Below are 26,906 nucleotides of genomic sequence, written 5' to 3'. Positions count from 1 at the left end.
TGTACAACATTGAACAATACAAAAACTACAATGTTGGTCTTCATTTTTTTCTAATTATCAATATAGATAATTGTGTTCAATTAGATCAATCTGAATAAGAAGCTGTGGAAACTTTTCCCACCAGTGAAATGCACCAGCAACAGAAATTATAATTCACTATGTTTGCTAAGGAAACTACATTTGGATTGTTTGGCCTCATATCAACACTTCAGTCTCAGATCCATTGGTTCACTGATACACTACTGGCCATTAAAATTGCTACACCACAAAGATGATGTGCTACAGATGCAAAATTTAAGTGACAGGAAAAAGATGCTGTGATATGCAAATGATTAGCTTTTCATAGCATTCACACAAGGTTGGCACCGGTGGCGACACCTACAACGTGCTGACATAAGAAAAGTTTCCAACCGGATTTCTCATACACAAACAGCAGTTGACCGGCGTTGCCTGGTGAAACATTGTTGTGATGCCTAGTGTAAGGAGGAGAAATTCGTACCATCACGTTTCCGACTTTGATAAAGGTCAGATTGTAGCCAATTGCGATTGCAGTTTATCGTATCTCGACACTGCTGCTCGCGTTGGTCGAGATCCAACGACTGTGAGCAGAATATGAAATTGGTGGGTTCAGGAGGGTAATACAGAACACCGTGCTGGATCCCAACGACCTCATATCACTAGCAGTCGAGATTACAGGCATCTTATCCGCATGGCTGTAACGGATCGTGCAGCCACGTCTTGATCCCTGAGTCAACAGATGGGGACGTTTGCAAGACAACAACCATCTGCACGAACAGTTTGATGACGTTTGCAGCAGCATGGACTATTGGCTCGGAGACCATGGCTGCTACCTTTGACGTTGCACCACAGACAGGAGTGCCTGCGATGGTGTACTCAACGACGAACCTGGTTGCACGAATGCCAAACGTCATTTTTTCGGATGAATCCAGGTTCTGTTTACAGCGTCATGATGATCGCATCCATGTTTGGTGAGAGTGCAGTGAATGCACATTGGGAACATGTATTCATCATCGCCATACTGGTGTATCACCCGGCATGATGGTATGGGGTGCCATTGGTTGCATGTCTCGGTCACCTCTTGTTCACGTGGATGTTACATTTCAGATGTGTTACGACCCATGGCTCTACCCTTCATTCAATCACTGCAAAACCCTACATTTCAGCAGGATAATACACGACCACATGTTGTAAGTCCTGTACGGGCCTTTCTGGATACAGAAAATGTTCGACTGCTGCCCTGGCCAGCACATTCTCCAGATCTCTCACCAATTATAAACGTCTGGTCAAAAGTATCCGAGCAACTGGCTCGTCACAATACGCCAGTCACTACTCTTGATGAACTGTGGTATCTTGTTGAAGCTGCATGGGCAGCTGTACCTGTACATGCCATCCAAGCTCTGTTTGACTCAATGCCCAGGCATATCAAGGCCGTTATTATGGCCAGAGGTGGTTGTTCTGGGAACTGATTTCTCAGGATCTATGCACCCAAACTGTGTGAAAATGTAATCACATGTCAGTTCTAGTTTAATATATTTGTCCAATGAATACCGGTTTATCATCTGAATTTCTCCTTGGTGTAGTAATTTTAATTGCCAGTAATGTACATTGTACAACATAACAGCTTTACTATCAAAAACTATATAATTTCGTTACAGATGCAAAATGAACAAACTAGATAGCAAATTCCACAGCATTACAGCAAAATATTGCAAGTGGCAAGAGATGGACAAACAAATCAAAGTGATGACTTTGCATAGCCATGTTTTGCATGGGAAACTGGGCAGTGCTGTGTAAAGAATTTTTCAATGGGACATGACCTGGCACTCTTGGCAATGCATTCACATAGCATGGACTGGCCCCTTTTGAAACACACAATGGCTCATCATTGTCGACGCTCACAGTAAATATCCTTTTGCCACACCATGACTTCTACAACCAGACTAGTGCTACCAAAAAACTCAATTCTGTTTTTTGCCTCTGAGGATTGCCTCAAGTCATCATTTCAGAACTGATGCCAGCTATTCTCCTCATAATTTCAGTGGTTGTATCAAAAAATGAAATTTAGCATAACTAAATAGTCCATTCATGCTTCAGAGACAGTTTCACAACAAAGTTTCACAAAAAGGGCAAAGTCTTCTACTGAGTGTACAATAAGTGGAATAAAGAACTGTCATACACAACAAGTGGAATAAAGAACTGTCATTCAGATGACCAGGTGAGTAAATTATACACTTCACAGCAAAATAGGTATACTTCAGCAACCAAAATCAACTTCAGTTTTCTGAATATATGAGGGTCATTCAACAATTAAAGAGACAAATTGGTCTGGGGAAAGAACTGTTAGTAGGGCAAGTTTGGGACTTTTATGGCTGTAAGCTGGCATCACTGTGATGAGCCCTGATCAGCTGATGTATCAACATTGTTTTGCTTAGTTAGACAATGTCCTATTATTCATTTTTTACTTGGTGAAGGCGAGAAACCAATGAATATATACTGTAGAATGTCTAAAGTTTGTGGTGAACGTTGTATGAATTGTGCAAATTTTTACAAGTTGGTAGAGCAGCTCAAAACTGGTCATGACTCAGTGACTGATGAATGCCCCTCTGGCTGACCAGTTGCAGTTTCAACTCCCTCACTTGAAAGTAGAATTCATGACATTATTCGTGCTGACCACCGTGTAACTGTGGAAATGATAGTTGATAAGGTCCAAGTTAGTACTGGTACAGCTCATAACATCATCTGTGACAAGCTGAAGTACTGCAAAACATTAGCGAGGTGGGTCACAAAGGAATTGATGCAGCTACGCAAGGAAACAAGGTTGGGGGCGTGCACAGAGCTAAAGGAACATTATGAAAGAGAAGGTGAGCAATTCCTCAACAAAATTTTGACTTGTGATGAAAACTTGGGTTCACGATTATGAGCCAGAATCAAAAAGATAAAGCATGGAGTGGAAGCTCACCAACCCACCTGTCAAGAAAAAATTCAAAACTGAAGCATCAGCAGGAAAAGTCGTGTTGACAGTGTTCTGGGGTGCTGAAGATCCAGTTTTGTGTAATTATCTCGAAGAGGTGCATACAATGCACAGCCAATATTACTCGGATTGGATTGGCTTTTAAACAAGGTCAAGCCAGCCATGGGAGAGGCACATCGTGGATCTCAGAGGAGAGATGTGATTCTCCAGCAAGACAATGCACATCCTCATACTGCTCAACTAACCCGTGAAACCATAAACAAAATGGGCTGAGAAGTACTGCCTCATCCCCCTTACAATCCTGATTTAGCACCTGGTGCACTGAAGAAGGCATTATGTGGGAAGAGGTTCCAAGATAATGAGAATGTGAAAAAGTTTGTGGGAAATAGGTTCAAACATCAAGATAAAGAGTTCTTTGCAGATGGAATAAAAAAGTTTGTAGCCCGTTGGAACAATTGCATAAATGTTCAAATGTTGAAAAGTAGAAAAACTATTGTTTTGTAAAAATAAATGCTTTTTTCTGCAGACCAATTTGTCTCTTTAAGTACTGAATGACCCTCCTATTTTTCAGAGCTGATGCCAGAAATCTAGTTCACTGCTTGTAAGCAGCCATTGATGATGCCAGAGGTCCAGTCAATGATACATCTTAGAAGGAAATTAATGTTCTCATTGGAGTTGCTTAGTTATACTGAGTTTCTGAAAGCCAAATGAACTTCTGCAGTGATGTCCTTACACGTACAGTAGTTCATTATTACAGAACAGAAGAAGGTTAACATGATGCCATATGAAATGCCAACTCCATATATTGTACAAAATGTATGCAGATACCACAAAGGATGTAACTCAATTTATAATTGGTGTGTTCAATAATTCAGAGGCCTATATGATATATGTATAGGCATCCAGAAATAATTAACCAATATAACTCTAGTGAACAAACAGAATAAAAAGAAGGGAAGAATATCATAAACTGTGTATAAATCTCTTGAGAAAACTGGACACATTTCATTTAGTAACTAATAAAATTAAAGTGAAATAAAAAATTTCTTTATTTAAGTGACAGCAAATAATAATCTGTCTATATTCAAGTAACGTGCACCAATAACCTGTTTCATTAGTTATAGATTCCATGTCAGTTGCTGTGTTAACAGTGTGAAATTCTCTAATAAACTGAAATCTCTGAATATATTTATTAATTGCTTCAAAATTGTTATGAATGCTTAATATAATATTTGTGCGGATATCAAGACGATGTTTGTCTTCTTTCAGGATGACATCAATTTCAGGTCCTGTACCACAGAGTCTTCCTTCTGCTTTTCCACATATCATGGGCCTGTAAAATACATTTTAAAAATATGACTTAATTTCTCATATATGGAAATATTACTGTACAATTAGCTATTTTGAATCAGAACTTTGAAAAAAAAAGTTACCAGTATAAACTTTTTGTTAAAACAATTTTGAACACAGAATAGTGCACTACATAACGGCATGAAAGGCACGTTATTGTCTCTACAATGCTGTATCAATTCTTAAGTCATGTGTTTTCTGCTATTTCTAACTGTAGGTATTGTTATTAAAATAGTACTCACTGTTTTTCCCAATTTCTGATATAACACAATATTTCAAAGCAATGAATACTGTATCAATAAACATCACTCATTTTTTTTTTTAAAAAAAAAGTTTTATTCAAAAAGCAAAAATTTTTAGCACTGCAGTTAGGGCAAATTTATTTGCCCTTCTTTGACCAGTTGTCAGCAAAGAATAACAACCCCTGTTATAAGTGAGGCCTTAAATATAGGAAAAAATACCAGTCATTCATAATTTAAATGCCAATTTCCATTTAAGACAGTGGGCTTTTCCTGTCATGACAACATCTTGGGGCTCTACAGCAGGGTCAAAGCTTTATGGGCTAAGTGCATTTTTCATGTACAGAAATAGGAAGAAATCACTTGAAGCCAAGTTCGGACTACAACATTCAAAAATATTCTGATGCATCAGACGCAATAATTCTCAAGTTTAAAAGGTGGACTGTGCTAGCACTGTTACTTGAATAAAAGACACTGTTAGTCAAGAGACCATAGCACATATTACAACTGGTTCATCTTTGTTTTACTGATGTCTCATGATAGATTTCAGAACTCACTGTCAATCTATATTACTGGTAAATAAAGTGCACATATAAAATCTGTACGATTCTGCGATACAATCAATATTCAGGGATGACAGTAAGACTCTACCATACACACCAAGTGGGACAAATCTTGCATACTGCATGTATATATGTACTGTGTAATATACCATGTCACATGGGAACAAGCACATTATTGTCTCTACAATGCTGTATCGATTCTTAAGTCTTGTGTTTCATGCTAGTTCTAACTAGTGTTGTTATTAAAATAGTACTGTTTGGTTTTCACAATTTCTATAATAACCCAATATTTCAAAGCAATGAATTCTGTATGAATAACATCACTCATTTTTTTTTTAAAGTTTCATTTAAAAAGCAATAATTTTAGCACTGCAGTTAGAGTAAATTTATTTGCCTTTTTTTACCCAGTTGTTAGCAAAGAATGAAAACCCCTGTTATAAGTGAGACCTTAAAAATAGCAAAAAATACCAGTCATTCAGAACATAAATACCAATTTCCATTTTAGCCAGTGGGTTTTTCCCATCGCTCTCAGATCATGACAACATCTTCGAGCTCTGCAGCAGAGTCAAAGCTTTAGGGGCTAAGCCCTTTTTTCATGTACAGAAATAGGCAGAAATCACTTGGAGCCAAGTTCAGGCTACAGCATTCAAAAATATTCCAGTGGATCCAATGCAATAATTCTCAAGTTTAACCCTTAAGCAGTCATGCGGGGTGTTCAGAACATACCAATTATTCTTATCGATGGATTGTTACATACCGGTACTGGATAGGAATATAACGTCATGTTCTTTGGTACCTTTCTAGGACGTAATATGAAAGCTTTGAGTAACAACAGAATCTAAAATGGAAGTGCATGTTCCAAGAAAACACGCAACAACGTGCCTTGGGGTGTTGTCGGCACCCCGCACGTCTCTTTATGTTGCAGTGCTGCGAGAAAGCACACAGTTGTGTTCTGTAGCAGCTGTTTGTATTTTGTCACTCTGTGCAGTTAAAACAGCTATGGATTGTGACAAAATAGAACAAGAAAGAGTGTGGAAGCTTCTGGAAGAGGTGTTAGATGAAACTTTTAAAAAGGAGGAGAAGGGGAAGAGGAGGAAACAGACAGTTGTGAAGTTCTCTCTCATCACAGTGACACAAGAACAGAGGATGAAGACAACCTGGAACTGGAACAACAAGTAAGTGCAGCAGATAATGAAAGCAAGCATATGAAAAGTTGTCCTAGTCGCAACATAAGAACTAGAAGTGTAGGCCTCATTATTCATCTCCCTGGTGTGAAAGCTATCACAAAATCTGCGAAAACTGCTAGGGATTGTTTTTCAATATTTATAAATGACATAATAATTAGAATGATTACATAGTGCACAAATATTTACATACAACACATTGCATCAAATTTTACAAGAGACTGTGATGCCAAACCAACAAATGAGGAAGAAATCAAATCTTTTCTGGATCTTTTGATATTGGCTGGGCATTACGGCGCAGGATACCAAAATCTGGAAGACTTATGGGACACAAATGGTTTTGAATTGCAATATTTCATGCAACAATGAGTTTACAGTGCTTTCGTTTCTTGTTGCATTGTTTGGTATTCGATGATATTCAAGACAGACCACAGCATACAGAACTTGATCACCTAACTGAATTCAGAGAAGTGTTGTGTTTGAATTATTCATGTCAAACTGTGTCAGTAATTATACTGTGTCTCAGTATACGACAGTGGATGGTTGGAAAATTTTCATCTTATGTGACGTAAGAACATGGTATACTTTGGGGATGGAAATCTATGTTTGGAAACAGAGGGTCCCTTTGCACTGTCACACTCGCATAAGGAGGTAGTAAATAGACTTGTATTGCCTATTGAAGGTACAAGACACAACGTGACACTAGACAAATGGTTTTGTTCCATACCACTAGCTGAAGAGCTCCTGAAAAAGAAACTTACAGTAGTAGGAACTCTTAGAAAGAAATAGAGGGTGTTCCCTCCAGACTTTGTTTGCACAAGAGATCTAGAACTCAGAAGCAGCCTTTTTGGATTCAGAAAGGATATCACCATAGTTTCATATGTACCAAAGAAGTGCAAAAACGGTATTCTCCTTTCATCTTCGCATCATGACAGTGCCACTGACACTAATACTGCTGAAGAAAAGAAACCAGAAATTATAATAATGTACAATAAGACCAAAACAGGTGTGGACACAATAGATGAAATGTGCGCTACTTATTCAACTTCAAGAAAAAGTAGACGCTAGCCACTTGCCCTGTTTTTCTGAATGATTGACGTTGCTTGCATTAACGCCTTCATCATATATGCAAATAATAATGAGAGGATTTCCTGAATAATGTTTTTATCTGATGTCAGAAGGTCATTAGTAAATCCCATATGTGCAAGAGAACAGCCACTCACTCCTTGACTAAACAAATAAGACAGAAAGCCGCTAAAATGTTGGGAATTGAAGACAGCAACAATGCACCACCTTCTAAACAAAGAACACTTAAGCCCAGGTGCTGCACTTTTTGCCAGTCCTTTGTAGGACACCACTATCCAATTCTTATTTTGATGTTGGCTTACCAATGATTTGAGGCTGTTTCACTTATGAAGATAACAGTTTGAACTGTTGAAAACAGTAAAGTGAACCAAATAAAGGTTTTCTTGTGCAGATGACAACTGACTATTCATCTCTGTCAAAACTATTGTCATTCTTCACTGTAATACACACAAAAATGTCTACATGAATAAACCCAAGTCATGGGCGAATGTCAAGACACTATAAGAGCAAAAATTTTATGATGTAGGAAACTTCTGTGTACTGACAGAAGGTTTTGCAAACACAATAAATATCAGACAGTAAAGACAAACACAGATAAACAAGAATGCAGCAGAGCCCCACATTTATATTTTAATAAACATATGTCTTCCTTGTTTGTGAGTACACTGTTAGGAAAATAGTCATTTATCATTTAATGAATTACTTTGTTGGATATATCCAGTTTTATTATATCCACTCTCATCCCTCCAACATCACACGCTATCCTCGACAGTTATTACTTACTTACTGTAATAAGCTACTTTTGTATATGACTTGGTTCTCTATGATTATGTTTAAAGCTGATTTTTTTAAGAGTCAAAGGCAGAAAGATAACATTACAAAGAATGCAGGAAGAATCATAAGAAAATGGTTAGGACATCAAATTGACAAACTTCATTGGATTATAAAAGATTATATCCCCAGAAACAAATAGATTTTCTAATGAATAGCATAAACAAATTCAAAACTTACTCAGTGAACGGTTTGAAATATGGATCTGGAAGAAACGTGTTTATATTTATTACTGTTTCTTCCCAGAAGTCCATCAACTGACTTAGAGACTCAATATAGGCACGCTCCGGAGGATCAAGTAGTAATGTGTGCTCATCAATGAGAAGGTTAATAATAAAGAGAGGTAGCTGCAAGGGAAATACATTCACTTCATTACAATACAGTCTTCAAATAATTCCATGACTGATGCTTTTCCTTTAAGTACAAAATACTAATTCACTAAATTACTTAAAAATTGGTAATAGAGATAAAACAATGGGTCAAATAATCACACACAACTAATTACAGCAAAAAACACTTAACATATGTTTATACTCGTAGAACGGAAAAAGTGATCTGTAAAAAATTAATTTTGCCTTGTGAGAAATAGTGGTAAGTAAAATATAGAGAATAATGTGAGGCATCATCAAATTAAGATAAAGCCCCTTGTTATACTGAATATTTACAGAGTTTGAAATTTGAAATCAGATTCCTTTATCTGAATATTTTGGGAGGAAGAAATAAAGTAAATGAATTGTATCTTAGGAATGACCTGAAGTTACTGATGTAATCTGTCAGTCTGAAACCTGTAAAACAACAAACATAAAAACTGTATGGCATGTAAATGATTATAATTACAAGTTGTACAGGTAAAATACTTTCTATTGCAACTGCACAAAAAAAAGAGGCTGAAACACAAAGAATACAACATGGTTATAATTAGCTGCTTTTTCATGTGGATGAAATATTAGTAAAGGAGGCACACTCCCACAAAAATACATATGAATTTAAAAGTTCAGCAGTAATTAAACTTTATACATATCAGAACTTTAAGCATATGCTTGTGAGTTAGTACTGAAAAGTGCACTGTTAGTTATTGCTACATTATACAGATGGCCATCTGCAAATTCAAAACTTTTATGAAGGATTTTGACAGTTTATTTGTTATTTGTAAGATACAAAGTAAAAATTATTAACTTGTGGATGTTTTAATTTTAATTCATTAAAGTGGTTGACAGGAACAATCACCTACAGATGCTACAAGCCCCTCAATATAGTTTTATGGAATAATAATTAAATGCAATACTACATAAAAACAGTAGTTGAAAATACAAATATCCTCTATGGCAACAAAATGATATCAAGGTAACACCATCAGAGGCCTTGGACTGCACCACTGACTGCTAATAATGAACCTGAGAGGCGCTATGGATAAGAAACAGACAGAAAACCAGGCTGATCATGTAAGAGTATGGAAAATGAAAGAAGAAAAGAGCAAGTTATAGTATCTCAAAAAAGTGAATAAAAATTTCTCAATTGATGAACAAAATATGGTGGAGGAGAAATGAGGTAGGTTTAAGAGGACATCAGTAAGTGCAGCAGTAGTAGTACGTGGAAGGACACACAACAAAAACAGATTGAAGGAAACATTATGGGGGAATGAAGATACGAACTATACAGTGCAGAAGAAGGCTTAGGTTTTAGGGTATGGTCCAAAATAGAATAGAGAGACAAGAGAAGAGTACTGGACATGAAAGATGACAAAGCCAAGTTAGCAGATTGGTGGAAGAGGAGGGAAGAAGATGGAGTGAAGAGTGGACTAGAATAATGAGGAGGAAAGTGAAGGTTTGAAAAGGTCCTACATGGGATAGTAAAAAAGAAAGGGTGGAATGATATGAAGGACTATGTTTGAATGGTGAATAAAAGTGGTCAAGAGGTAGAAAATAAGAAGGAACACAAAATTATGTGGAGGGAGTATTTTGAAGAACTCTTGAACCCAAATGGGACTTGGAGGAGGAGGAAGAAGAAATAAAGGAAGAAGAATAGGAACTGCAGAGAGAGAAAAATATAACATACAGAGAAGTGGAAAATGCTCTGAGAAAGATGAACAGAAGGAAGGCATCAGATTTGGATGAGCTGAGTGTGCAGATGGTGGGAGCAGCAGGACACATGGGGATACAATGGTTCTATTGAGAGATGATGATTTTGTGGTAAGGGAGAATGCCAGAAGACTAGAAGAAGGGAATAACAATCCAGATCTTCAAGAAAAGTAAGAAAAATAAGAGTGAAAAACTCTCAGGGAATCACTCTAAAGAGCAACTGTGCAAAGATTTCTGAGCAAGTTTTGGAAACATGCATTTCAACAAAAACAGAAATAAGGGAGAGTGAAGAATGACACTGGTTCAGGATAAGAAGGTCCACAGTAAATCTAATTTTCACTATATGACAGTTACAGGGAAACCACTATGAATATGGAACAGATTTACTCATGGCCTCTCAGGACAATGAAAAACTATTATGATAGAATATGTAGAAACAATGTATGGAAGTCCTAGAGAGCAGAGAGTAAAAAAGCAGGTTATAAGGAGGATAAAAGAACTGTACAATAGATGAGTGATCTTTGTGGAAGTGGGATGAGAGAGATCAGACCGACTGGAACAGAAGACTGGCTTGAAGTGAGAAATGCACCTTGACCATCGCTATTCATTGTGATGATGTACAAGGGCAGTTCAATAAGTAATGCAACACATTTTTTTTCTCGGCCAATTTTGGTTGAAAAAACCGGAAATTTCTTGTGGAAGATTTACAAACATTCCCGCTTCGTCTCGTATAGTTTCATTGACTTCCGACAGGTGGCAGTGCTGTACGGAGCTGTTAAAATGGCGTCTGTAACGGATGTGCGTTGCAAACAACGGGCAGTGATCGAGTTTCTTTTGGCGGAAAACCAGGGCATCTCAGATATTCATAGGTGCTTGCAGAATGTCTACGGTGATCTGGCAGTGGACAAAAGCACGGTGAGTCGTTGGGCAAAGCGTGTGTCATCATCGCCGCAAGGTCCACCAAGACTGTCTGATCTCCCGCGTGCGGGCCGGCCATGCACAGCTGTGACTCCTGCAATGGAGGAGCGTGCGAACACACTCGTTCGAGATGATTGACGGATCACCATCAAACAACTCAGTGCTCAACTTGACATCTCTGTTGGTAGTGCTGTCACAATTGTTCACCAGTTGGGATATTCAAAGGTTTGTTCCCGCTGGGTCCCTCGTTGTCCAACCGAACACCATAAAGAGCAAAGGAGAACCATCTTTGTGGAATTGCTTGCTCGTCATGTGGCTGAGGGTGACAATTTCTTGTCAAAGATTGTTACAGGCGATGAAACATGGGTTCATCACTTCGAACCTGAAACAAAACGGCAATCAATGGAGTGGCGCCACACCCACTCCCCTACCGAGAAAAAGTTTAAAGCCATACCCTCAGCCGGTAAAGTCATGGTTACAGTCTTCTGGGACGCTGAAGGGGTTATTCTGTTCGATGTCCTTCCCCATGGTCAAACGATCAACTCTGAAGTGTATTGTGCTACTCTTCAGAAATTGAAGAAACGACTTCAGCATGTTCGTAGGCACAAAAATCTGAACGAACTTCTCCTTCTTCATGACAACGCAAGACCTCACACAAGTCTTCGCACCCGAGAGGAGCTCACAAAACTTCAGTGGACTGTTCTTCCTCATGCACCCTACAGCCCCGATCTCGCACCGTCAGATTTCCATATGTTTGGCCCAATGAAGGACACAATCCGTGGGAGGCACTACGCGGATGATGAAGAAGTTATTGATGCAGTACGACGTTGGCTCCGACATCGACCAGTGGAATGGTACCGTGCAGGCATACAGGCCCTCATTTCAAGGTGGCGTAAGGCCGTAGCATTGAATGGAGATTACGTTGAAAAATAGTGTTGTGTAGCTAAAAGATTGGGGAATAACCTGGTGTATTTCAATGCTGAATAAAACAACCCCTGTTTCAGAAAAAAAATGTGTTGCATTACTTATTGAACTGCCCTGGTATGTGATAATGACCAGAGTAGCACAAGTAATTGATGAAGGACAGGTGAATGCAATAGTGTTTGCACATAATTTGATGATTTAGGGAAGCAAGGAGGGGAAAATAAGGAGCAGCTGGACATATAGCAAAGTGTGAAATACTGATCACAACCAGGAAGAAGGAGAGAGTCAAAGTTGGAATAAGAGTTGGTGGAGAACAGCTGAGGGAGGTGGAGACCTGAGAGTATCTGGGAACCTTAATATAGGAGAATGAAAGAAACGACAGAGAAATAAAAGAGCAGGGGCACACAAACAGAAGTATTCTTGAATAAAAGCCTGATATGGAGCAAGGATCTCCATCAAAACATCAAAAGGTTTATATACCAGGTGTAGTATGTTTCAGTCCTTACATATGCCTTGGAGACTTGGGTAATGAAAGGAAAAGAGAGAAGCAGAATACAAGCTACTGAGATGAAATTCTTGAGGAATTGTACTGGATAGAAAAAGATGAACAACATAAGGAATAGAAGGATCAAGAATTCGTGAAGCACGAATCAAGACTTAGGTGGTATTAACATGTTAAGCAAATGGGAGATACCTAGGAAGATACACAACACAAAAGGGAAAAAGATTAAGAGCAAGACCAAGAGACTGGTGGCTGAAAGGAGTTAAGGGCTGCATGCAAAGGAAAGGATGAGACTGCATCAAAGTGGAGACAAAGAGATGGCAGGAGGACAGAAGTTGATGGAGAGGCTTATGTTTAAAACAGACTGCACCAGTGACTGGAAACTCTGCAGGATGATGATGGCTGATGATAATGACTACATAATCAAAGAGACCTTAGATTACAACATCTATAAAAATATTAAAAGATATAAAAACAGAATTTGTCAAAAGTGCCAGACTGATTAATGCTCTAGAAGTAATTTGATGTTGTCTACAGCACTCTTAGCAAATTGTTGTTGCCAATCCATCATATTTATTTTACCATATCATAATATGAGGAAATGCAAGCTATATATAATGGGGCATTTAGTGAAGCTATAGAAGAATCCTACCAGATGAATTTAGAAATTTCCTCCAAGACCTTCCTGTAGTGGTCAGTACACTGAAATGGTAATTGTGCAGCTTTGTTATTCAGAGATATGAACACTCACACTGCAAAAAGTATGAGCAGTTGCCCTCTCACAGTGACATACCGAACACTAACTGAAAAAGATCTAACAAACACTGGACCTACTTTCATGCAGAATCTGTAGTCAAGTACGAGGGCAGTTCAATAAGTAATGCAACACATTTTTTTTCTGAAACAGGGGTTGTTTTATTCAGCATTGAAATACACCAGGTTATTCCCCAATCTTTTAGCTACACAATACTATTTTTCAACGTAATCTCCATTCAATGCTATGGCCTTACGCCACCTTGAAATGAGGGCCTGTATGCCTGCACGGTACCATTCCACTTGTCGACGTCGGAGCCAACGTCGTACTGCATCAATAACTTCTTCATCATCCGCATAGTGCCTCCCACGGATTGCGTCCTTCATTGGGCCAAACATATAGAAATCCAACGGTGCGAGATCGGGGCTGTAGAGTGCATGAGGAAGAACAGTCCACTGAAGTTTTGTGAGCTCCTCTCGGGTGTGAAGACTTGTGTGAGGTCTTGCATTATCATGAAGAAGGAGAAGTTCGTTCAGATTTTTGTGCCTACGAACACGCTGAAGTCGTTTCTTCAATTTCTGAAGAGTAGCACAATACACTTCAGAGTTGATCGTTTGACCATGGGGAAGGACATCGAACAGAATAACCCCTTCAGCGTCCCAGAAGACTGTAACCATGACCTTACCGGCTGAGGGTATGGCTTTAAACTTTTTCTTGGTAGGGGAGTGGGTGTGGCGCCACTCCATTGATTGCCGTTTTGTTTCAGGTTCGAAGTGATGAACCCATGTTTCATCGTCCGTAACAATCTTTGACAAGAAATTGTCACCCTCAGCCACATGACGAGCAAGCAATTCCGCACAGATGGTTCTCCTTTGCTCTTTATGGTGTTCAGTTAGACAACGAGGGACCCAGCGGGAACAAACCTTTGAATATTGTTTGATGGTGATCCGTCGATCATCTCGAACGAGTGTGTTCGCACGCTCCACCATTGCAGGAGTCACAGCTGTGCACGGCCGGCCCGCACGCGGGAGATCAGACAGTCTTGCTTGACCTTGCGGCGATGATGACACACGCTTTGCCCAACGACTCATCGTGCTTTTGTCCACTGCCAGATCACCGTAGACATTCTGCAAGCGCCTATGAATATCTGAGATGCCCTGGTTTTCCGCCAAAAGAAACTCTATCACTGCCCGTTGTTTGCAACGCACATCCGTTACAAACGCCATTTTAACAGCTCCGTACAGCGCTGCCACCTGTCGGAAGTCAATGAAACTATACGAGACGAAGCGGGAATGTTTGAAAATATTCCACAAGAAATTTCCGGTTTTTTCAACCAAAATTGGCCGAGAAAAAAAATGTGTTGCATTACTTATTGAACTGCCCTCGTATGTGTTAGGAGAGTAGGGTCATCAACAAGAACCAATGCTTTGCACTGAAGACATGAATGTAGAGCACAGTCAAATGTGCAGATTCATTTGAACTGCCTACCTTGGTAGAGATTGCTTCTATTTGAACAACATACAATGTACTGGCGAATTAAAATATTACATAAATAAATAACTCCTATAAACTATGAATGTTATGTGATAAATAACAGCAGAAGGTGAATTAAATTTGACTATAGCTGCTACACCACAGAGAAAAAACACACAGCATGTGCTATAACTGCTACTACCTCCCAAAAAGAGTAACACGTTGTTCCTGTATGGATTATGGTTTCCCGTATCTGTATCATCTGTATCTAGTTAGTGGTTCTTTATTTGGCAGGACTGGCTGACCCAGAATTTTTAGTTGTGTAGTCACATCCTCATGGTCACCCCACTGTTCAAATTACTCACACCAAGGAATAATGATCATTGGGCAGGTCTTCATGTTCCTTGTGGTGGAACCACTGTTCTTGATGTCTGGCCAAGACTAGAACATGGGTTTATGGTGTGGAGATGGTAAACATCTCTGTAATTCTTATTTCATTGTCTGAAAAGTCATGTAAGACTCAGTACAGGCACAGTGGAACTTCAGTAATTTTTATGATAGCCACCTTTCTGTACAAGTGTAAGAATCTATACTGGGTCATCAGGGTTGTAGCGTACACATCAATGTCTGGAGATACTACATTCATGGTCGTTATTCGAAGCATCCAATCTCTCTCTCTCTCTCTCTCTCTCTCTCTCTCTCTCTCTCTCTCTCTCTCTCTATGTGTGTGTGTGTGTGTGTCTGTGTGTGGTTGTGGGTTGTGTGTGTGTGTGTGTGTGTGTGTGTGTGTGTGTGTGTGTGTGTGTGTGTGTGTGTGTGTGTGTGTGTGTGCATGCATGTGTGCGCTTACCAACTGTCTTGCTTCATCACTTCTGGTGATGAGCTATTTGATGTAATTGTCTCAAGCATTGTCAAGATGAAAAGGTAACACAGTATCCACTTCTCTTTCAGCTTCTCAACCATGGATCAGGAAAAACTGCATTAAAGTGTTAGTGTTGTATTTTGCTTTTTTGTATGCAAATATCATGACAGGCACTGCTGCAGCCCAATCCTTTTGTTTGATGTCACTGCATGTCAAGAGCAAATCTACAAATATATTATAAAAATATTTTATGAGACCATTAATTTACAGGTAGCAGGAACTGTGAATCAGTGGACAACTTTGCAGTGTAAATTTACTTCTGACACTAGTCCTGGACAATGTCATATAATCATGCATTATGATGCTCCATTCCCGCTTCAAAATTATGTCTTGCAGAAGAAACATGAATCAGAATCAGAACAGCCTTCATGACAGTATAGCAGCTGGGTTGGTCAGTGCACACTACAATCCATTTACTACCTTTTTTTTTTTACTTTGGAACTCCCCTCAAGAGGTCAGTTCCAATCTGGTGAACTGGAGAAACTGCAGGAGGAATTGGTATCAGATGTCTTTGGACTAAATTAGGTAGATGCTTCCATTGGTGGTATTTCCAGCAGTGGGTTATATGTCTGGCAGATCAACAGAAAATTGGTTGACAACACTGTGACAAAGCAAATGGATCCTTTCCATCTTCTATCTTTTTCTACTCCCAAAAACACCCAAAAAAAATTTTCACTAAATTTCGTCTTATTTTCAATACGTTTATGGACCTAGTGATATGTAGCATCTACTTGAGAATCTCAAGTTCTTTTTTCAACACTATGTTATTGGTATCTGTGGTACAGGTACTTATTTCAAGTGTTCCAATTCCATTTATGTAATTAATTTTCATTAGAATAATGTTTAGTAAAAGTTACAGTTAACTAACGTTACCACAACAGTTCACTATATACAAAAACTTGGTGAGCTAATCAGTACACACGAAGAAAATGACCTACACCATTTGTAAGTTAAATATTCCTGCCTTCCTGTAAAGTATTTTATTATCAGAATAAATGTGCACAAGTTGTGCATAAGTTACATAAATTGCATAGATTTGTGGTATCACATCTTGTTCGTCACATCTAAGTGTTCACTTTGTTTATTATTTAAAGAGTTCTACCAGTGATTTTACAGCAGTCACGGAGTTGGTCGCACAATTCACGCACACACATTTGCTGCCAGGGTCATGGAAACTCTTGTTCTTGCATATTTCGTGGTGGTATCCATGCACTGCTATTCCCTTCTCTTCTTCTCTCTTTCATGAGGGGTTTATTCGAGTTGTCGGTGGATGGGTGCCTCATACACAATTCCTCTATGAACGAGGGTTCCCTGGCAAGTTTGTACACTAGCCTCGACTTTGTATGTTTTGAAACACCTAGGGCGGCTTTCAAGAAGTGTGATTTAACTGCTTCCAGAGTCCTTAGGTCTTTTAAACTCAACTTTTCCCAAATGAGATCTATTCCATAGGTTCTGATGGGAAATATTTTTGCGGTGAACAAGGCCATGGCTGTTTTCAGTGACAGTCTGGATATTGCCTTGATGTCAAACATGGCTTTTGTGGCAGCTGCTGCTCAAGATTTTACATGTATTCAGAATGATCTGGCAGGTTTTCAGAACCAGTCCCAGATATTTGAAGCTATTGACTGTCATAAGAGGCTCCGTCCCAAGATATATTCTGTTCTCCACAGCTTCTCGACCTTTGCTGTGTAATGTTATCTTTATGGTTTTTCCCGTGTTAATTTCCATTTTGTTCACCTGTGCCCACTTCTCGAGTTGAATGGTTGCTCTTTTCAGGTTGAGTCTAGAGTTTGATCCAATGACCATGTCATCCGCATATACGTAGATTTTGACGTCCTCCGTTTCTTATTATGTGTCCAACATCGTATGTGGCAATATTGAAAACTGAAGGGCTTAATGGGTCCCCGTGCAATATGCCATTGGTTCGTGTTATCGTTTTTGACATGCTTACATCATCTGTGATCTGAATGAAGTTGGCCGTCAGCATGTTATGGATCAATGTAGTAAGTTTATCTTTCCCTATTGTTGATTCAACTTGAAAGTGAACTAGTACCATTTTCTGCCACTTATTTTGTAATACCTTATTTTACGGACTATAAGACATACTTTTTTCTTTGAAAAATCACCTCCCAAGTTTCAGATGTGTCTTGTGCTTGAAATTAATATCAAAATGTCCAGTGATGACTTAAAATTCCCACAAGTCTCAAAAATGGCCATATTTTTGATGCTGCAGGAAACCTGTCTCTATCTGGCAATAATGCATTCAACAAGCAACAGCAGTGCACCGGTGGGACGAACATGAGTTGCGGGGATTCACAAGCTTGCTAACACTCTCTCCCTCCAGCCCCACTATCACAAACCCAGAGCACTGTCTAGCCTAAGATGCATCATTGCAGTCTACAGTGCCAGTGAACTTGAATTGCAAGTTGTTTGTGTTATCAGTAACAGTACAATATTTTTGTTAGTAGCTAGTTTTGTAATGGAAAAAATAAAAATTATTCATTTGAGGTGGGCTATAAATTGAAAGTAACATCATATGCAGAAGAACTTGGAAACAGAGCAGCTGAGTGGCATTTTGGCCCTTCACCAACAGAAGAAACAATTTGTGATTGGTACGCTAGTAGAGAAGGATTGAAAACAAATGAGGAGGGCTAAATGTGCAAATAGAGGATTGAGTGCGAAATGTCCTAAACTAGAAGGTAACATATTGAAATGGATACAAGGACACCATCAAAACGGCATCAGAATTAACACAAAAATTTATTCAAATATACACATGTAAGTCAGTGCTACAGGGGAACTTAGCAGACTTTAAGAGTGGAGATGGTTGGTGCTACAGGTTTATGAAGCGTCATGGACTTGGCATGCGAACTACAACCAAAATATCTCAGAAAATGCCGTAAGAGTATGAAGAGGTAAGATTATCTTTCTATTGCTTTATTATTCAACTTCAAAATGAAACCTGTGCGGAACTAAGCCATATAGCATATATGAACGAACATCGTCTTATATTTGATGTGCCAAGTAACGGAACTGTTGCCATGAAAGTTGCTAAAACAGTAACTATGAAAACAAGTGCATGTGAAAAAAAATGCATGTACAAAAATAAAATTAATTTGGTGCAAGAAAGAGGTATGACATTGGTATCACAAGCTTGCTAACACTCTCTCCTTCCAGCCCCACTATCACAAACCCAGAGCACTGTCTAGCCTAAGATGCATCATTGCAGTCTACAGTGCCAGTGAACTTGAATTGCAAGTTGTTTGTGTTATCAGTAACAGTACAATATTTTTGTTAGTAGCTAGTTTTGTAATGGAAAAAATAAAAATTATTCATATGAGGTGGGCTATAAATTGAAAGTAACATCATATGCAGAAGAACTTGGAAACAGAGCAGCCTGATAAACAAAGTAAGAGCCTACAGAATATCAGACCAGCTGTGTAGCTGGATTGAAGAGTTTTTAGCAAGCAGAACACAGCATGTTGTTATCAATGGAAAGACGTCTACAGACGTTAAAGTAACCTCTGGCATGCCACAGGGGAGTGTTATGGGACCATTGCTTTTCACAATATATATAAATGACCTAGTAGATAGTGTCGGAAGTTCCATGCGGCTTTTCACAGATGACGCTGTAGTATACAGAGAAGTTGCAGCATTAGAAAATTGTAGCGAAATGCAGGAAGATCTGCATTGGATAGGCACTTGGTGCAGGGAGCGGCAACTGACCCTTAACATAGACAAATGTAATGTATTGCGAACGCATAGAAAGAAGGATCCTTTATTGTATGATTATATGATAGTGGAACAGACACTGGTACATCAACATCAACATTGATACTCCGCAAGCCACCCAACGGTGTGTGGCGGAGGGCACTTTACGTGCCACTGTCATTACCTCTGTAAAATATCTGGGAGTATGCGTGCGGAACGATTTGAAGTGGAATGATCATATAAAATTAATTGTTGGTAAGGTGGGTACCAGGTTGAGATTCATTGGGAGAGCCCTTAGAAAATGTAGTCCATCAACAAAGGAGGTGGCTTACAAAACACTTGTTCGACCTCTACTTGAGTATTACTCATCAGTGTGGGATCCGTACCAGATCGGGTTGACAGAGGAGATAGAGAAGATCCAAAGAAGAGCGGTATGTTTCGTCACAGGGTTATTTGGTAACCGTGATAGCGTTACGGAGATGTTTGGCAGGCTCGAGTGGCAGACTCTGCAAGAGAGGTGTTCTGCATCGCAGTCTAGCTTGGTCGCCAGGTTTCGAGAGGGTGCGTTTCTGGATGAGGTATCGAATATATCGCTTCCCCCTACTTATACCTCCCGAGGAGATCACAAATGTAAAATTAGAGAGATTCGACGCGCACAGAGGCTTTCAGACAGTCGTTCTTCCCGCGAACCATACGCGACTGGAACAGAAAAGGGAGGTAATGACAGTGGCACATAAAGTGCCTTCTGCCACACACCGTTGGGTGGCTTACGGAGTATAAATGTAGATGTAGATGTAGATGTAGATCATAATCAGCAGCTGTCGAGTGGTAAAGTTGTTTTCTTTTACACAAACACCATGCAGGACATGACAATAGGAACTGCTTGCAATCTTCTGCAACATGAACTAGAAATAATTAGTTTCAAAAGTTCACTTCCTATTAACGATAATTACCTCTTCTCTCTCTTAGTACAATAATGCTGATGATGATGCAGCGTTCTTCTTCTTGAAGATTATTCTTGAGCATCCGAAGATTTGCTGCAATGGTCATGATGTCCATAGAGGGGAACAGGTGTACGTGAAGCTCACAGAAATAAAAGATTTTTCTTCCATGAGCTATCCACTTTTTATTTGTTAGACACATATAGAACAAATGTACATGTGTACACCATGGCAGATAAGAACAGGAGATCTATGTTACATGCATTAAAACAAGAGAGGTGTTGTAAAAGATCTGAAGGTATATCATTTTTAATGTCTCTGTCACCCACTCAGAATACATTAACATGTCACAATATGAATTAATATATCTTTGGTGCATTCAACTGGTGCCTGTATGAATTAATACATCTTGCTTATCTATACAGATAAATCTTATATGTACCTACACATATACTACACTGTTGTCCTATCATTTTGCACTGATGGTATTAAAGTTAATCCAATGACCATTTTCACGTGCAAAAGCGATGCCAAAATCTTCTGGAATACCACCAGGTGTTGTTGTTCATGTACATGAGAAGGGCTGGATAGATGAGGCTGATAACAAAATTATGGATTAACAGAGTGTGGGAGAGATGAAAGGTGCTTTATTGAAGAAGAGTTCTCTTATGTACCAGATCAGTTTAGTAATCATTTTAAAAAATTCTGTGAAAGAGAAATTGAGACAGGTAAATACAGAGCTTACTTCACAACTGCAACCACTTGATGTCTCCATAAATAAACCAACATATGAGAGAGGAATGAAACAAACAGATGATGGATGAAACCCAACATGAACTCATGCCGAAGGGAGCTTTCAAATGACCTACAATCAAACAGGTGTGTCAGGGGATAAAATAGTTTCGTCTGGAGTCAGTGAAGACATTATTGTTAAATCTTTCAAGAAGTGCAGCCTAAGTAATGCTCTCAGTGGCAGATAAGACCATCCTCCCCTGACCAATCCAAACTTCCATATGTCACTGTTCACATTCTTATATCACAGTCTTATGTACATCTCCCTCTAAACTCCAAACATTACTTGATCCCTGTTCAGGAAAAATGGCATTACTGCAAATAATTGAGACCACTTCTGCCACTGTATGGCCTCTTGGTTTACTATACATTGCATATGATTCGATAATCAGCAATTATATGAAATATTATACCAAATTAATCACTGACTGTGAATTTTATGACTTCAGCTGCAATGGGCATAGATGCATTACTTAATTGTGCATACGATAATTTGTGCCAGATCAGGACATGTACCTGGGTTTCCCAGTTTTCATGTTTCGCAGTTTTCATATGTCACAACTGAGTAATACATCTGTACCCACTCCAGTTGATATCATGAAATTTACATTCAGTGAATAATTTTGTATAATAGTTCATACAGCTGCAGATAATCAAAATATACGTAATGTATCAGCTACATGAGAATCAAGTACAGTTGCAAGTTTAAAGGGAGACATACAAAAGACTATGATGTAAGGATGTGGGCAAGATTGGGCCTGAATGTGTGCACAAATATCTGAAATAGTTAGGGTGACCACTTGCAATAAGTGGAAATCTAGGTTCAAGTCCTGGTCTGGCACAAATTTTCATATGTCACCGTTCAGTAATACAATTATATACATTGCATGATGTCATGAAATTCGCATTCACTGAATAATTTGAGATACTACTGTTATAAATTTGTAGCCAGAAACATTTTGTGTAATTCAAAATTTCATTGAGTCTTGTAGGTAATATGAAAATTTCAACCAAGTCATTTTACACAGCATTGAATACTTTATTTTGATGTCAGATGTTACCCAGAATAATTAGTTCATGGTTTGAAGGTGAATAATTAACATCAATGTCAGAGGTTCTCATGTTGTTTTACACAAACCACTACTACGTTGATTCTGAATGCAGGAATATTAGGTTGAATCATCACCGTGGCATTTCAAAAAATGAGTAAGGTTACAAAATGTTTGAGAAAGATGACTAAAAGGTGATGAAAAATTTTTAAGAAAGTGATTATAAGATGACAAATTATTTCAGTAATCTGCTGCCAAAAAGGCCAGTCAAGACCATAATAAATCTCTCTATTATGATCGTGTACCGTATGGTCATTTTCTCTCTTCTACAAATTTTTTAATATACTAAGGTACATTGGTAATTCGCTACTGGTAATTCAATACTGGTAACTGGAACTCACATACAAAGTCTACATCATGTTTTTATGACTAATGGCATTCTACAAATATCAACAAAATATTTAAGATTTTTCTGAATGGTTTCCACCTTCCTTCCTTACCCACTTTCTTCTTCTTCCATGATCTGTGCACCCCCAAACATACCCTTGGCCAATTTGGTTGCCCTTCTATCTTTTTCCCCCTCTTCAGTTTAGCTGAAGCTTGAGAGAGAGAGCCTTCTCATCCATCCTGAGACAGTTGGGGTTCTTTTATCTCTTTTTTCTTTCAGAGCAGCTGTCTCACAGCCAACTTATTTCTTATGTTATTCTTCTTTTTAGTCTCCTCTTCAAGATGCCTTTGGTTTCTTTTTTTGTTTTCTTCTAATCTAAGTTTACTTTTCATTTCGTATACTCCCTCATAAGAAGGATAATTTGCATGTGCTTGTTATCCATATGTAATGAGTTGCAAGTCAATAGAAACAGAAAGTAAATGGGGATATTGTCCCAAAGCATCCCTCATAGTCAAAACACTGTTTAAAAATCTTTTGGTCATCACTCTTTGTCTTCTCCTAATATGTGATTTGAAAGGGAATCTCTTCTCTCTATGTACACATTTCCATGGGACAGTATAAGAGAAGCCTTAATAAGTTTCAAAACATTTGGGTACTTTGACTCTATGGCAGATGAGTCTCTTTTTGAGATGTGCTGCTGCCAGTATTGTCAGTTTCCTTTCCTACCTAAAGCTGGGTCACCTTTCTAAAATCATGTAACCTTCCACTCATATAATGAGTAATATTGTTGGACATCTCTTCAACAACTAGTTGTTAGTGGGCAAGTGACAGTAGAGTTTATTGAACTGGAACAAGGATACAACTTGTGGTTTATAAGGAATATCCGAAAACATTACATTAAAGCTTGCAAACATGATGGAAAAGACATGCTTATCAATTACACCACTGAAATGTTTTAGGTTTTTGGACTCCAAAGAATGAATAAAGATCAGAAGCCGCAGTGAAATGTTAAGCAAAATTGATGCTGTTCCATCCTACTCAAATCATTAGACCCATTCCAGAATCATTCCTCACATCCATCTCCCTTGACAAACCCATTAGTCCCCATACAAACACCCTCCATATGCTTCCCAAAATCCATAAATCCAACAATCCTGGATGCCCCACTGCAGCTGGTTACTGTGTTTCCAATGAAATACTCTCCACTCTTGTCTACCAACATCTGAAAACAATTTTCTGTGGCCTAGTCCTTCATATTTAAGGTATGAATCACTTCATTTACTGACTCTCATTCATCCCTGACACATTACCACCTGGATCCCTATCTGTCAGTACTAATGCCACCTTCCTGATACCAACACTCCCATGATCATGGCCTGCTGCCATTGACCACTACCTCCCTCAAACATCTATTAGGTGCACTATGAATGTAGTGGTGTGGACATGTTGTGAATGTAAGTCTCATGGGGAGCATGCAAGGGATAAGTTAATGCAGGCGCACTATCCTCTGTGCCCTCGGTGGCTCAGATGGATAGAGCATATGCCATGTAAGCAGGAGATCCCAGGTTTGAGTCCCGGTTGGGGCACAAAATTTCAACATGTCTCCTATGAAGTATATCAATGCCTCTTTGCAGCTAGGGTGTCCATTTAATTATCATTTCATTCTAGCGAAAGCTGCACGGTCATTAACGGTAACTGTTCTTTCGGGAACAGATACTACCTTCGTATATAGTTAAAATATGGCTTCCCGGCCACTGACCTTCTTGTGCAAATGCACACGCTATGCCCAAACTCTTACGGGACTTAGTAGATTAATCTGCCACTAGTAAGGAGTATGATGGGCAAACATCTATTAGGCGCACTACGAATGTGGTGGTGTGGACATGTTGTGAATGTGAGTCTCACGGGGAGCATGCAAGGGATAAGTTCCTGCAGGCACACTATCCTCTGTGCCCTCGGTGGCTCAGATGGATAGAGCATCTGCCATGTAAGCAGGAGATCCCAGGTTTGAGTCCCGGTTGGGGCACAAAATTTCAACATGTCTCCTATGAAGTATATCAATGCCTCTTTGCAGCTAGGGTGTCCAGTTAATTATCATTTCACCCTAAATTCACTCATCCTACATGCTCATACTTTTCCCAATCTCCCCTTCCCATGATCTGTACCCCTATCATTCCATTCCTCTTCATCCTTGTCATTGTGCACTGCACAAATTCACTGGTGCTGATGTATCACATTTTTATTCCATGCACCTGCTGCCTCTCCATCCCGCATTCCCATCCTGTACATCTGCTGCCAAAGGCTCAACATCTCTACTATTCAGTGAGGAGTTACCTTTACTCCCAAATTATTTAAATTCTGCCAGAACTTCCTATTCTATAACTACAAGAGAAGTTAGTAATGCCTAAATTGGTATCAGAGACCATATGGGTAACGAGAGAAGATGGCCCATGACAATAAATACGGTCTCTTGTGTAGGACACTCGAACAGAGAATGGAACTGAGATGGGGAAACTAGCTGGGCTGGTCATTTGCAAAGGGGCTCAGATGGCAGATGATAGTGAGAGTGAGAAATGGTCTTCCATAACTGAGTAGCAATTAAGATTTCGATAGCATGCCAAACACTGGTTAATTTGTAAGTGAACTTTCATCAATGAAAAAGAGAGAGATTGACTGTTGACTGACTCACAAAAAACTTCATTTGTTTCCTTATCAAATAAGACCACCATTCCCCCCCCCCCCAATGTGACTGTTACAGCACTGACTACATGGTAATGAACAATGAAGCTGCAAATGCACAAGAATGTTGGAACTATGTGAGGTGAATTTTCTTATGACAGATGCAGTGTTCTAAACATTGTAGTTTTCTTGAAGACCCACTTGGCAGAAAAGGTCTTCACAAGTCTGTATTTTTACAAGCAAACTGTGGAGCTCACTGTTTTGAATAATGTCTGTCCCATGATTTTTGTCATGTCTGTTACCATTCCTAGGGAAGGCTTGCTCTAACTTTATGGTTCTCTGTGATGACTCTACAATATAGCAGCAAGCACAGCTACGTCAAAATTATAGTTTATGTTAGCCGAGATTATTAGCTATTTACCATGTATCAATAACAAATGGTCTTCATACCACACTTCACTCTGTAAGTGGTTGCAGGCTATACAATCTCCTTCTCTGGCCTAATTTTATTTACGTTTTTTGACATACTGCCTGTGTCCAGCAAGGAGCAAACTACTGGGAGTGTTCCTATATTAAAGTAAGAAGGAGATTTATAAGATGGTGAAATTCAGATGAGTTGATGAATTGAAGATCACTCCTATACCACATGGTGGGTTGCAGTGTTGACTTAGTTTGGTCCTAAGCAGGCCAGGATAATTTTATTGTAGTGTGGTTCTCACATCCATCTCTGTTCAACCATTAAGGATGAGTTGTTGCTGTACATGGAAGTTGGTGACCCAGGACTCACAATCTATGGTGGCCTTTTTTTTTACACTGAACTAGATCTTCACAGTAAAACTGAGTGTACAGATTATTGATTAAAACTTATCCCTTTCCCTAAACCTCTCCAGTCCTTTTCCTTCACCCCTCTTCCTTCCCCTTCAACTCTTCTGCCAGAAGGAGCCACTGGCTTGGAAATTTTGTAACAGTTAAAAGCTTTTTCCGTGTGTATTCCCTTGATACTGTTTGGTGAGTAGATTTTTTTTTATCTGTCCATTTACATTGTATTATCAATAACTGATTATTTTCACTGTTATATATACATATATTTCCCACGTGGAATTTTTCCCTATGGGAAAAATATATCTAAAAACAAAGATGATGTGACTTACCAAACGAAAGTGCTGGCAGGTCGATAGACACACAAACAAACACAAACATACACACAAAATTCAAGCTTTCGCAACCAACGGTTGCTTCATCAGGAAAGAGGGAAGGAGAGGGAAAGATGAAAGGATGTGGGTTTTAAGGGAGAGGGTAAGGAGTCATTCCAATCCCGGGAGTGGAAAGACTTACCTTATGGGGAAAAAAGGACAGGTATACACTCGCGCGCGCGCACACACACACACACACACACACACACACACACACACACACACACACATATCCATCCGCACATACACAGACACAAGCAGACATTTGTAAAGGCAAAGAGTTTGGGCAGAGATGTCAGTCGAGGCAGAAGTACAGAGGCAAAGATGTTGGTGAAAG

The 26,906-nt window shown here is 39.1% G+C and overlaps 1 protein-coding gene across 1 annotated transcript in view; it reads right to left on the bottom strand.

Moving 5' to 3' along the window:
* The window catches only part of LOC124795954 (dynein axonemal heavy chain 6), a 1,096,896-nt gene that overhangs the window by 899,568 nt on the left and 170,422 nt on the right, over positions 1 to 26,906 (bottom strand). The window contains exons 9-10 of the mRNA XM_047260034.1: positions 8,426 to 8,592; positions 4,099 to 4,325 (exon numbers count right to left, since the gene is read on the bottom strand). Coding sequence (XP_047115990.1) covers positions 4,099 to 4,325; positions 8,426 to 8,592 — 394 coding nt within the window. The remainder of the gene's footprint in view (positions 1 to 4,098; positions 4,326 to 8,425; positions 8,593 to 26,906) is intronic.

The sequence above is a fragment of the Schistocerca piceifrons genome, chromosome 4, assembly GCF_021461385.2.
Source record: "Schistocerca piceifrons isolate TAMUIC-IGC-003096 chromosome 4, iqSchPice1.1, whole genome shotgun sequence".
Lineage (NCBI taxonomy): Eukaryota > Metazoa > Arthropoda > Insecta > Orthoptera > Acrididae > Schistocerca > Schistocerca piceifrons.
Note: the sequence above shows the minus strand (reverse complement) of the source record. Positions and strands in the feature narration are given on the sequence as shown.